The sequence below is a fragment of the Neomonachus schauinslandi genome, chromosome 14 (genome assembly GCF_002201575.2).
Source record: "Neomonachus schauinslandi chromosome 14, ASM220157v2, whole genome shotgun sequence".
NCBI lineage: Eukaryota > Metazoa > Chordata > Mammalia > Carnivora > Phocidae > Neomonachus > Neomonachus schauinslandi.
The window spans coordinates 23,687,948-23,701,641 of record NC_058416.1 but is presented as its reverse complement, the minus strand read 5'-3'; the positions used below and the strand labels follow the sequence as shown (position 1 = coordinate 23,701,641).

General features: G+C 45.4%; 1 protein-coding gene across 2 annotated transcripts; it reads right to left on the bottom strand.

Annotated features, from left to right (window-relative positions):
* Window positions 1-2,893: 2,893 nt before the first annotated feature.
* Window positions 2,894-10,113, bottom strand: MRO (maestro). Of its 2 annotated transcripts, XM_021686362.1 has the most exons (6): window positions 10,015-10,113; window positions 8,269-8,415; window positions 7,040-7,222; window positions 4,228-4,383; window positions 3,307-3,414; window positions 2,894-2,947 (listed from the first exon to the last, which is right to left on the bottom strand). In XM_021686362.1, the coding sequence occupies exons 1-6, from the start codon at window positions 10,111-10,113 to the stop codon at window positions 2,894-2,896; spliced, it is 747 nt and encodes a 248-aa protein (XP_021542037.1). The 2 variants fall into 2 exon arrangements, with proteins under 2 accessions (XP_021542037.1, XP_021542038.1); XM_021686363.1 differs by lacking the exon at window positions 4,228-4,383.
* Between the last annotated feature and the right edge of the window lie 3,581 nt (window positions 10,114-13,694).

Sequence of the window (13,694 nt, the reverse complement as noted above, 5' to 3'; positions counted from 1 at the left end):
ATACAAAAAGGAAAACAAGGAAGAAAACAAGGCAGGGCTTGTGGTCCAAAAGCAAGGCATCCCTTGCTCTCACCACGGAATTCCATCATAGTGTAACTTTCTAGAAATAAAGTTTAAACTCAAGGAGGACTTATTAAGAGCAAAACAAAACTGGCCAAATGACAAAATTAATGATAAGGAACCTCTTTTGGTTACTTATTGCTGAGTGACAAACTATCCCATTAGTTAGTGATTTAAAACAACAATCATTTGATTAACTTGCTTACAATTTTGCCGTTTGGGATGGGGCTTCATGGGGACAGCTGGTATCAGCTGTGTTGCTTGAGCAGCCAGGGTCTGGCTGGAATGGCCCACTTGCGTCACGTGTCTGGACCTCAGACTTCATTGTGGATTGGGCCCCTCAGCTCTCCTCCACATGGCATTCCATGCCGTTAGCTTGTTCTTCCCTCCAAAATGGTGATCTCAGACATTCTTCTTTGTTCCTGGTAATCTGGCTTCTTACACGGCGGCTGGCTTCACCTGAAGCACAAAACAGGAAGCTGCCAGGGCTCTTAAAGAGTAGCCTACAATTGGCATAGTGGTATTTTCCGCACATTCTCATGGTTAACGTGGGTCACAAAGCCAGCCCAGAGGCAACAGGAGAGGTCTACCCAAGGGCATGGATATCAGGAGGCATGATTCACTGGAGGCCCCCCAAGTAACAGTCTACCACAAATCTTAAAGTCAACTCAATAGCATCTTCCACAATTTTATTCAACTAAGGGGCATGAAGTACATAGATGTTTCTACTCCAGAGCACATAACCTGCCTGCCCCACTCCACCTCCGCATTTTTTGAATGCTGGTAAAATGCAATTGTTTCTCAGGCCACTCACTGATTCCTTACTAGAACTGCCTCAGATTCTAAAGGGACCTTGCAAAAGAGTTTCAAACAGGCCAACACCTGGGAAGGGGGAGAGGGCTCTCAGCTCAGAACCATCCCACCTGCTCCAGAGCCTGGGTCACTCCCCAGAGCCCCTGGGTCATATACCCCAGCTTCAAAATAGGAAGAAAGAAAACCCATTCATGCCTGGTTCCTGCTCCGCCTTCTGCCATCTGCCACATTCTTGTCTCTCCTAGGAGACAACCCCCTCATCTCTGTTACACAGTCCTATCTCTGGAGAGCTAAAGCAGAAGATGGAGTTCCCAGTTTTCAGAATGACATTAAGATCTCTCTGCAGCATTTATGACCCTCTTGTGTTTTCCATCTCCCAAACTGGACACAGTCGTCCCATATGGCCTGAATGCCAAGTTTGGTGATAATATCAGAATTTCTATAAGAGAAGCTTGGGAGGCAAACTGGTTAGAGGGAAGGTGGGAAGGACTGAGGTTTTTCTCGAAAAAAAATTTTTTTAAAGATTTTATTTATTTATTTGACAGAGAGAGACACAGCGAGAGAGGGAATACAAGCAGGGGGAGAAGGAGAGGGAGAAGCAGGCCTCCCGCTGAGCAGGGAGCCCGCCATGGGACTCGATCCCAGGACCCTGGGATCATGACCTGAGCCGAAGGCAGACGCTTAATGACTGAGCCACCCAGGCGCCCTTTCTTGCAATTTTTTTTTTTAAAAGATTTTATTTATTTATTTGACAGAGAGAGACACAGCGAGAGCGGGAACACAAGCAGGGGGAGTGGGAGAGGGAGAAGCAGGCTTCTCGCGGAGCAGGGAGCCCAATGCGGGGCTCGATCCCAGGACCCTGGGATCATGACCTGAGCCGAAGGCAGATGCTTAACGACTGAGCCACCCAGGCGCCCCCTTTCTTGCAATTTTTTACATGATCCACGTGACCCCTCATAGAACTAGAATTGATCACCAAAAAATTGATATAATTAGCCAAGCGGTGACAAGTAAAAATATATACTTAGATCACAAATTAAATTAATAAAAATGTGTATTTAGTACATATAAAAGCAAAAGGTAATTGAGTTGAATAGAGCAGAAGCTGAGGGGTTTTTAATTTTTTTTTTTTTATGTTTCTAGCTATCTGTCAATTACTCCACATTGAAGCAGAATCACATGGTGATTGAATATAGGCTCCAGAAGTCAGACTGTCTGGGCTGGAATTCCGGCTCCATCACTCACCGGGTCATCTGGGGCAAGCTAGTTAATTTCCCTGTGCCTTAGTTTTCTCACCTGGAAAATGAGGATAATAATAGTATCTTTCTTATAGGGTTGTTGTAAGTATTAAATAATACTTGCAAAGCGCTTAGAGTCCAATAAACATTTTCCATAAATGTTACTTATTATTCCATACATTACTATTACCCTGAGGTTTTTCAGCACATGCTTTACAGATTTTTCTTTCTCTTTATTAATTTGTGTTTGGAATGATCTTGGAGGCAATGACTGCTGAAGATTATGAGAAGCTAAAGATACTCTCCAAACCCCCTTCTTGGTCCCTTGGCCAACTTTAAATAGGTCCTGCCAATAAAAGGTATCCATAACAAATCGCAAAGTATCAATGGCAGATTAAAAAAACAACAACAACAACTTAAGGTAATATTCTCCTAAACCTCAGAAATTAAAAATAAAATAAAAAATAAAAGGTAACAGATGAACTTAAGGAAAAAGCTGAGCAATAAGCACTGAATCTACCTATGCTTTCAGTGTTTTAAACAAAGCATGTACCTTCTCATCAAATGTGTATGGGCAGGAAAAGAGATACATAAAAGCAATTTAGAATTTACTTTGGATAGAATCATACAATTCCATGCAATTGCCATCAATTGTTCTCCCAGCATCCCGTTTTCTATTACAATCCCAAGAGGCAAGCAGAAGCATCCGAGGAGTTAAAAGAGGGGGAATATCAGCCCCCCAGCAAGGTGCTCACTGGAACAATTTCCCTCCTGCTCTGTGTTTACAGAATCTTATTTGCATAGAAGAACTGCAGGAGCTCTGGATGATAGTAGCTCTGAAAGAAATCAGCAAAAGCGCACGTGAGGGACGGGTTCCACACACCTCCTTGACTCTACAACGAGCAGACAGTTGTCAAAGGCAGAGCGTGAGGACTGTCAATCTTCAGATTCTCAGAGGTGGAGATCATGGCCTGCGTTCATCTAATGATCTACACTGGAAGTGCCAATAGATTTTGTGCATAATCCTCCGGGCGTTTTGTCATTTACATTGCATGATGGGTCAGTTACAATCGAAACACAATTGGCCTGAGGCATTTTACGGGGAGTAACTCCCTCGTGTGGCTTGCCACCTTCTGGGTTGGCACCAGGAGGGCAGGGACCTCTGGGAGAATTCTCTACACACTCTCTCACTCACCAGCTGCCGGCAGAGTTTAGGGTTCCTTTGATCTTCTTCAGTCTGGAAGCTGTTTTCCTTTCTTTCTTTCAGATATGGAGAACAGGCTCGAAATGTTGTCTTGCAAGCCTGAGAAAAATAGTATTACCATCTTATTGTAAAAAACGTTAGAGAGTTCTAGAATCCAAGCAAGGAAGAGCACTGCACCCAATCTGTGGCCTGGGGGCCCCTGAGGGTATGAAAGTAACTTCCAGAAAGTTTGAAGACGTCAACCTTAAAGGACTTTGCTTCTAAAATGGCCAGGTCTATAAGTTGGGCTGGTAGGGAGAGCATCACTTTATAGTTTACCACTGGTTATTGTCCCATCAAAAGTAGTTCTGAATTCCTAAATTCCCAAATTCTCTCTGTCTCTGTCTCTCTCTCGTGTGCACTAATTTAAAAAAGACAAGTGGTTTGGTGGAACCTCTTGCCCCCAGTGGTTTTGAAAGCCTGACATCGATCCAACTCTGTTAGGACATGTTTTCTCTAAGAATAAAACAAAAGCTCTGTAGGGGATTGAGAAGCCAGGGGTGGGAAATCTACACAGTGACAGAAGCTAAGTAGCATGAGTTCATGTCCTCATTATGTGGGCTACTGCCCCACAGATTAAACCCATGCCTCTCTGGCCCCCACGCTCCAGTAACCTGAATTTATCTACCATTGGCAGGCACTGATCGGGCTGGTGGGGCAGGAGCAAATGGAAAATAGCACGCTTGCTCAGAGAGAGATGACACACTGAGCAGGCACCTTTCCAAGGATTCCTGTGGATACACTGCCGAGCGTCCCTAACGAAACTGGCAGGAACAGAGAGTCTAGCGGCTCCCCACAACAGGGCACAGCCGCAGGCCCTTTTAGGAATGGCCCAGAGCTCTCATGTAGTCGGTGGGAGAGTCAAAGACTTACCTTGGCAACCTGGGGATTTCTGTCCTGTAAATGTATCAGGAGGGAATCTTGAGTCTGCTTGACCTGACTGGTGAAAAATGTCTTCCATTTCCGCCCAGCATAGGCTGCCAATTGCCCAAACAAGACGAAGGCTGAATATCTCAGGTTGTCGTTCTCCTGTGGGTCCCCGGTGAACAAAACAACAAAACCCAGGTTGTTACCAAAAGGCCACTGCATCAGAGAACATCACAGTCATCGTTCTTTGTAGGGGGTGGTTCACCAGATCCAGTCTAAAGCACTTAGCTGCCTGAGGTGGGGGACAGAGAGGAGACGGGCTGAGTCTTCAACAACCATCTTCTTCAGAGGACAAGACAATTAGACGGGGGATCACTGTGCTAATCCCAGCTTCCCAGCTCTGTTCTTTATTATTCAATGTCTTGGAGATAGGATATGTTTGTATGGTTCAAAATTCAAAATAACCAAATCGTTTTATTAACAAAAGTAAGTCTCCTTCCTACCCCTTTCTGCCTGCCACTCAATTTCCCTCCCATGAATGAACAAAGTTATACATATTGTGTGTATCCCTCCAAAAAATTTAAGACGAAAAAGAATAAAACATGTATTATATAGTCCTTTCTCACATTTTTACACAAATGGAAGCACACCATCCCACTGTTACATACTTTGGTCTTTCACCAATCTATCTGGGAACTCTTTCCATGTCACTACCTAAAGGAATTTGGGGTGGCTGCACTATAATTCATTCGACCCATCTCCTGTTGATTATTCACAGAGTTTCTACAAGGGCATGTCTCTTCACTTCTGGTCTGAGTTTCTCCTTCTGTAGTAGAAATAACAATTGTTTCTTCCCTGACACCCTGCGATCTCTCCCTGCTTTTAGTACGGTTGGCTGATTTGTCTCTGAATGTGTCTCAGTGGGTTCAGTCCTTTCTTGTTCTCCAAGGTGAGAGGTCTGGTCCAGGTATCTCCCTTTCCTGATGAGGAGACCAAGGCTCAGGGCATTTCAGAGACTTGTGGGAGTCACACTGTCTGGTGACCATGAACCAGGGTAGCACCCAGTCTCCTGACTGTTGGTGAAGGGATTTTATATCAGTGTTTCCTGGTCCCCTGAAATGTCCAGGCAAACCAGAAGGAACAGAGCTGGGCTGGGCCTCTTCAGGGGCAAGGAGCACCTAGAACTGGGGGTCACAGACACTCAGCAAGACCAAAGACCACTGATTGTTTCATGAACTATTGAAAAATATTTTTTAGCACATGGGACACTTACACAAATTGCTTTAGTGTTGCACTTTCTTCACTGTTCTACCAATGTGTGTGTGTGTGTGTGTGTAATTCAATTCAATGGTACCCTACTGCTATAAGAGGTACAAGACACATAAAATGGGTGCCTGGCCTGCTAGGGGCCTGACAATCATCTGACAGGGAACACATCCCCAAGCGAGAACAGCATACGACAGTAGTCAGGGTGCCATGCTAGATATACACCGTCAGGAAACAACTCTCCACGACTATTTCCAGGTTACTATATACAACCAGGGCTTTCTGGTCAAAAATTACAGTCCATCTGGGTATAAAAAGTGATTGCATGGCAAACAAGTCCTGGAAATTAAGATAGCACCTGCAGGGAGATCTAGACATCTTCCTGGAGATATTTGTTTACATTCCAGGGAGGTGAAGTAGAGACCAGAGATGACTGGTTTGCATTCCAGAGCAAAGGTCTCTCTGTCTCCCTGAGTGCGAGGAGAGGCAAATGGGCCAGAAGCCCCTATGTAAACTCCAAGTTTCATAATTTCAAAATTTCTTTTCCTCTCGTGTGGCACAGGTCCATCTGGGGAATTCGGTGTGGGGACCTCTCGCAAGGTGCTTTGGGGGTAAATAAAAGGGCTGTTTCCTGTTCTACAGGTATTATCTCTCTGTTAGAGGGTGTGTGTGTGTGTGTGTGCATGTGTGTGTGTGTAACTGCAGCAGGCTAGCTGGTTAGCTTGGAAGGAAGGTATCTCAGAGTCCCCACAGTTTCAGAGCAGACAACGTATCAGTGCACTTTTTTCTTAGCCTGCCTTGTCACATGGCAGCGAAGAGCACAGGTCCTATAGTCAGAAAGCCTGGGCTCATATCCTGTCACAGGCTCTGTGAATCTTGGGCAAGTCCCCTAAACTCTCTGTGCCTTGGTTTCCTCCTTCATAAAGTGAAGATAATAATAGTGCCGACCGGGGCACCTGGGTGGCTCAGTCGTTAAGCATCTGCCTTCGGCTCGGGTCATGATCTCAGGGTCCTGGGATCGAGCCCCGCATCGGGCTCCCTGCTCTGCGGGAAGCTTGCTTCTCCCTCTCCCACTCCCCCTGCTTGTGTTCCCTCTCTCGCTGTGTCTCTCTCTGTCAAATAAATAAAAATAAAATCTTAAAAAAAAAAAAATAGTGCCGACCTCACAGGGTTATTGAGAAGATTCTATGAGATAACCCATGAAAACTGCCTAGCACCATGCCTGGCTCGCTAAACACTAAGTACTGTTATTGTCACATTCATAACAAAGTACTGAATACATGAGGGAGCTGTTATCAGCATCTTCACTATCATCTGCATCACCACCTTCATCATCGGTATATATATATTCACTTCTCTATAACAACAAAAACTCCTCCTTCTTTATATGTCTTCCATAACCCCCAGTACGATACTAGCCTCTCAATGATTTCTTAATAAATAAGTGAATAATACAGACCATGTTCTCTGAGCCACACGCCACCCAGGGCTCACATTTCTCATCCCACTTCAACTTTAATAACCCAGAATTCTTCTGAATTGTCTCACTTACGTCATCTAACAAAGTCCTGGTCTGAAGAGTGATGTCTACGAAGAAAGAGCCCAGACTTTTCCCCTGGATCTTGCCCAAGATGATGGTCAGAGTCTTCATGCTCTCGTGGATAACTTCAGCACTCACAGGGTCATACAGTCCATGTACCAGCAGATCTAGGACAATTTTCTTATACTTCCTCACCTGTTAACACAGTTTGAAATGCATGAGTAGTCCAGAAATTGTTCCCCGTGCGTTGAAGAGCAATCCTACTTCTAATCTTCCAATAACCTAGGACTTGGACTGAGAGCGTGGCAGCAACAAATCTCATTAAAATAACAAATGCTTCTATTAACCTGACCCAAGAGCCAGCTCAGTCTTGGAAGAGGAACAGAAAGAGCAATCTGGAGCTGGTCTATGAGCAGATGAGGCCGGAAGGGCACGTCAAGGAGTGCGGTGGGCTGGATGATCTAGACATCTGGGGCATAGTGGATACTTTTATCGGGGATGAGATGAAATGGTCACTGAAGTCAACAGATGCTAAAAGCAGAGGTGGGGAAAACTAAACAGGCATAAATTATTCAAAAATCAATTAAATTCACCCAAGAGGGTGATGTCCAGGTGTGTGTTAATCCCATCTGCAGCTCTGTTTCCCAAGGCTGATAATACTGAGGTGTGATGACCCCCAAATAACCCCAAATGAGTCACACCCTTGTACAGTCTCTTTCTATTGAGCGTGGAAAGAACCAGTGACTTTGCTTCTAGTCTCTAGAATATGATGACAGTGATGGGATATCATTCCCCTGGTTACATTATATTACGTAAGAGTCCACCTGAGCAGACATGAGTGGTAGAGGCTCTCCTGTTGGCCTTGAAGAAGAAAGCTCACATGCTCTAAGAGAACAGCCTCAAGGAGCGGAGCTGGCCAGTCAGCAAGAGAGCAGGGACCTCGGTCCTACAACTGGAAGGAGCCGCGTTCTTCCAACGGCCACAGAAGCTTAGAAGAGGAGCCCAGGCTTCAGAAAGGAATGAAGTCTGACCCACACCTTGATGGTAGCCTTGTGAGATCCTGAGCAGAGGACCTGGCTATGCCATACCTAAACCCCTAACCCAAGGAAACTTCAAGAGGATGAATGCTAGGTCTGTGGTGATCTGTCACACAGCAACAGATAACTGGTACATGAAGCACTGTCTCCCAGTCCGAGACTCCAGGCCATGAGGGCTGGCCAGGTGCCACTTTTCCCTCCTACCTTGTCCGGGGTCTCACAGGCCATGGTTCCCAGGCCTCTCATTGCCATGTGACGCTTTTTAGCGTTGGGGTCCTGGGCTCTTTCTGCCAAGTTGGAGAACACATTCTTCAGAGACTCCCGCTTCTGGAACCTCAGTGTCCAAGAGACCTGGGTAGCAAGTCAAAAATGTATTGATTTGGGGGCGCCTGGGTGGCTCAGATGGTTAAGCGTCTGCCTTCGGCTCAGGTCATGATCCCAGGGTCCTGGGATCGAGTCCCGCATCGGGCTCCCGGCTCAGCGGGGAGCCTGCTTCTCCCTCTGCCTCTCTCTCTCTGTCTCTTATGAATAAATAAATAAAATCTTTAAAAAAAAATGTATTGATTTGGGGAGTGTTCAGAGGCATACCCATCCCAACCCCAATCCCTCCCTCTAAAGAAAATCCTGTGTGGCCTGCTCAACTTAGCCCATCTTTCTCCACCTAAAGACACCCGATTTTTGCTGGAAATACATTAGTTTGATCTACATAATGAAGAAAATGGATGGAAGAGGAAAGAGGTAGAGACAAATAATGCAGGGTTGGTGTTGAGGTAGGTTGGGGGAAGTATGGGGACAGGTGCTCTAGGATCACTGAGGGTGTGCTAGAGCTCAGAAGAAAGGGGGCTTCAGGGGCGCCTGGGTGGCTCAGTCAGTTAAGCGTCTGTCTTGGGCTCAGGTCATGATGCTCGGGCCCTGGGATCGAGCCCCGCATTGGGTTCCCCGCCCACTGCTTGTGCTCTTTCGCTCTCTCTCTCTCTCTGTGTCAAATAAATAAATAAAATCATTAAAAAAAAAAAGAAGAAAGAAAGGGGGCTTTAGACAGTTGATGTGAGCTGAGACCAGGGATCCTTCACAGGACAAGAAATGCTCGGCTGCTTCCATCTCAAAGAAAAGCATTTCCCCAACTCTTCTTACTCCTCCAGCTTTTCCCCACTTCTCTGCTCTACCTTGTAGCTAAACACCTTAAAAGATGTGTCTATACTGGTTTTCTCCAATTTGTCTCTCCGTTATCTCTTGAACCTTCTGCAGTCAGGTTGATGTGGCCAAATCCAAGGGTTAATTCTCAGTACTTGTCTTCATCAACCTCTCGACAGCATTTGACCCAACTAGCAAACCACATCTACAAACATCTCAGGGCACCTAAAGGATGTCCCACCAGAATGCATACATCTGAGCAACTAAGATTAGGAAAAGAAACGCGTAAGTAATGCAAATTGGGAAACCCCGTGTGGCCAATGCAGGAAGCTACTTCAGGGACTGAACTCTCACTGCAGGGCAAGGGCCGGGTTATCTCTGTCGTGAGCCTATGAGACCAGGCAGGCCGCAGTGTTCTGTGCTTCACACGACACAGCAACATGTGCCGACATCAGAACCAAGACAATGCAGGATCCAGACAAGATCCAGGAAAAAACCACCTCCTCACCATCCTGGGGAGTGAGGGGCTGCAGAATGGACCCACAGTCCTATTCGGTATTTGGATGATCACCAGGTCTCATCATTATTTCTCAGTATGCGTTGCAGTTCATTCTATACTTTTATGATTAAGTTAGCAGCAAGCCAAATTCCTCCCATCTTATCTTGCTATCCTATAAACATTCGGTCCGTGTTATAAGAAGTGTCATTAAGCTTTTTTCAGAACACCTCAGCAGAGCCACCACAACTAATGCAGACCAGGCGCTGTTACATGTGGTTGTTGGGAGGGACCTCGGTTTATAATATTTTGTGACAGACCTTGGAAAAGAAAGACATCATTGACGTCCTTTTCTTCTTGGGCTGGGTGGTGGGGATGGGCAGGGGCTGGCCCAGGATTCCTCTCTGTGTTTGATCCATGGAACTAAAAGAAAACAGAATCGTCATGTGAGCCACAAACCTTCTGCCAAGCCTTGTCACCAACAAGCAGTGTCATACAAAACACCGTGCCAGGGTAAGAACATAAAGAAGCAACATCCCAGAGGCCTGTCCTTTAGGAGCCTGTCCCCTTGGTGAGGAGATGGAACAGTCCCATCAAAAGATAAAGAGCAGGAGGAAACGCAGCAGGGGCATCCAGATGGTCTGTCCCGTGGTTCCCATTCCATCCAAGAGCCTTCTTGTACCAGAATCACCAAAGAAATGAAATAAAGATTCTAGGCCCCACCCACACAGATTCTCATGAGTTAAAGTAAAATGTAGCCTGAAACTCCGTGTTTTTAAAAGATGCCCAGGAATGTAAATTGGTACTGCATTTTAGAGGGGATCTTGATGTCATCTCCTCTAATTGTGAAATGCACATATCTTTCAGCCATTCTTGCGTCCCACGGGATACACTGGTACATCATCTACTCAAAGACATACGGATAGGATAGGCCCTACCACTTTGTAATGAACAATCTAATGTCCTTTAATAGTTGTAACTAGTTATTTAATATAAATAAGTTAGACCTATCTATTACAACTATGCAACTATAGATGACCACAATGTTGTAATTAAAAAGAATATTGGGCAAAAACAACAATAACAACAAAAAAAACCACTAAAAAATACTTTAAAAAAAAAGAAAAATCTATATAGATAATATATGTTAATAAACATAATTTTTTGGAAGGAAAAAAAGAATTTTGGGCAGATCTACCTATGCTAAAATGATCTCCAAAACATGCTGTTGAGCGAAAAGTAAAGATTAGTATGCTACTGTTAGTATGAGAAAGGGAAATATATATGTACATATATGCTTGCACGTGCATAGAACAGGGAAGAAAACCCAAGAAATTGTAACAAAAACTGCCTGTGGGGTAGAAATCTGAGCAACCAGGGTGAGAAGAACACTTACTTTTTCATACTTTTAAAAATATCTACAGTTTTGTAATTTCACCACATGTATATATTATTTAAAATATATATTATAAATAAATATAGCTCACAAAGTATTTCTGATCTACAGCCCGAGTTGAGGTACACTACTATAAACTAGTATAAACGAGCCTGAACTAGTAGAAGTCTGAACTAGGATACTAGAATCCATTGCCAGATCCAAAGTCATGAAGACTTCCCCCTATGTTTTCTTCCAAGATTTTTTTACAGTTTTAGCTCTTATATTTAGACCGTTGATCCATTTTGAGTACATTTTTGAATGTGGTATGTGGTAGGAGTCTAACTTCATCAGAACTATTGACTTTTGTTGTGGTTAAAAAAAATTTAGTAGGGGAAATGATAGGCAAGGAGCTGCATGGGTTCTCTGTCGCTAGCCACAGTAAAGTCACCTAAGGAACTTTCCATCTCCTGATGCCCTGGCTGTGCCTGAGACCAAGTCTATCACCATCTCTGGAGGTGAGCCCTGGCATCAAGTCATTTTAAAGCTCACCCAGGGGGCACTTGGGTGGCTCAGTCGTTAAGCGTCTGCCTTCGGCTCAGGTCATGATCTCAGGGTCCTGGGATCGAGTCCCACATCAGGCTCCCTGCTCAGTGGGAAGCCCGCTTCTCCCTCTCCCACTCTCCCTGCTTGTGTTCCCTCTCTTGCTGTGTCTCTCTCTCTGTCAAATAAATAAATAAAAAAAAAATAATCTTAAAAAAAAAAAGCTCACCCAGTAATTCCACTGGACGGTCACTGAACCAGGGTGAGTACTGACCAGTCGCCTCGGTTTGCCCTGCAATATGGTGACTTATAATAAATATATACTTGGTCTTTGTCCCTGTTCCTGGCACAGCGATCCTAAACCCATTAGAATTTCCCAAGTGGTTACAGTGATCAAGGCGTCTTCTGTCATGTTAATGAGGCGACTTTCAGAAAGCCCTTTCTCACTAAGGGATGAAGCTGGTTGCCAGGGGAATGAGGGTTGGAAACTTCAGTCGCCTCCCGTCCTGTTGGGAGGCCAGAGGGGCTGGAGATGGAGTTCAACAACCAACGGTCAATGATTGAATCAATTGTGCCTAGGTAAAATGAAGCCTCAACAAAACCCCAAAAGGAGGGGGTTCAGAGAGCTTCCGGGTTGTTGAACACGTGGAGATCTGGGGAGAGTGGTACATTCAGGGCGTAGCAGCTCAATGCCCTTTCCCCATATGTCACCCTATGCATCTCCCATCCGGCTTTTCCTGAGTTACATCCTTTTATAATAAACCGGTGACTCAGTAAGTAAAATGTTTCTCTGATTTCTGTGAGCCGTTCTGGCAAATTCCTCAAACCCAAGGAGGGGGCTGCGGGAACATCCAGTCTATAGCTGGTTGGTGACAACCCAGACTTGCTACTGACATCTAAAGGAAAGGGAGTGGGGACTGCCTTGTAGGTCGGAGCCCATAACCTGTGGATCTGACGCTATCTCTAAGAAGATAGTGTCAAAACTGAACTGAATTATAGGACATCCAGTGGGTATCTGCTGAGAATTGGAGACTTGATTGGCGGTATGGGAAAAACACACACTGGAGCCTGGACCTGAGGGGTTTCCTGAGATGTGGGATTTTGAGTGCTAAGACCAGGGACATCCCAGGCAAACCTGGACATGTTGGCCACCCTACTTACTGTACTTGAATTGCAAACTTATTTAAACACAGGTGGCTGACACAACCCAGCTCTTAAACAGCTGTGCTTTGGAACATTTGACTCTGTTTGACCTGGAGGTGCACTGGGATTTGGTTCCTCCACTGTCTTGCCTCTCCACCCCTGCTGGTTTCCATAATGCTCTCTTGGTCAGAAGACACTGGAGAGATCCATGAAAACACCTCTTCATCTCCAGCCCCTCGGCTCCATTTTTCTTCATCTCTGGCCAGTAGAGCTCCCCCAACTACTGCAATGGGGATCTCAAAAGCCCAGAAAAAAATCACCCCCGCCAATTAGCAATATTTTCTTTGTTTGAATAAAGGCATTCCGTACGTTTTACATTCCATTAAGCCAGTGGTTCTCACACTGCACGTGTGCTAGAATCACCCCGAGGACTTGTTATAGCACAGACTCTCAGCCCTGATCCCCAGAGTTTCTGATTCTGTGTGTCTGAAGCAGGGCCCCAGATCCACACCGGGGTGCTGCTGGTCTGGCGACCACACTTAGAAAACACTGCTATTACTATGCTGGTCTTCTCCAGGAGGGATTCTAAAATTCACACGGAGGCCAAACATGCTTGGCTGTTTCCTTTGGGGGTTCTCTGCACACAGCCTTCTGTTTCAGTAGAACCTGCCACTCATTGGGTTGAATGCTCCTGATCAGAGTTGATGAGCACCTGGCTGTGGGTAGGGGAGCTTAAAAGAAGCGAAGTTGGTCAAGCTGGGGGCTGCTTACTAAGGAGGCACAAGCCTCATCATAAAACAGCTTGTATCTCTGTTCTGAGGCATGAACATCACAGCAGAGGCTTCTCTCCATGGAGAAGGAAAGCAAAGCTGGTTCCCCGTTCATTATGCTGGACTTCTCTTGTAGGATTAGCACAGCAGGTAAGGGGTTCAGCCATCC

Excerpts from the sequence above, each read along its gene's own strand:
- MRO (XM_021686362.1), bottom strand. The coding sequence starts at position 10,113 with ATGGATCAAACACAGAGAGGAATCCTGGGCCAGCCCCTGCCCATCCCC. Across the intron at positions 3,415-4,227 it reads GAAATCCCCAGGTTGCCAAG|GCTTGCAAGACAACATTTCG; the intron begins GTAAGTCTTTGA and ends TATTTTTCTCAG. Across the intron at positions 2,948-3,306 it reads CTAAACTCTGCCGGCAGCTG|AGCTACTATCATCCAGAGCT; the intron begins GTGAGTGAGAGA and ends GATTTCTTTCAG.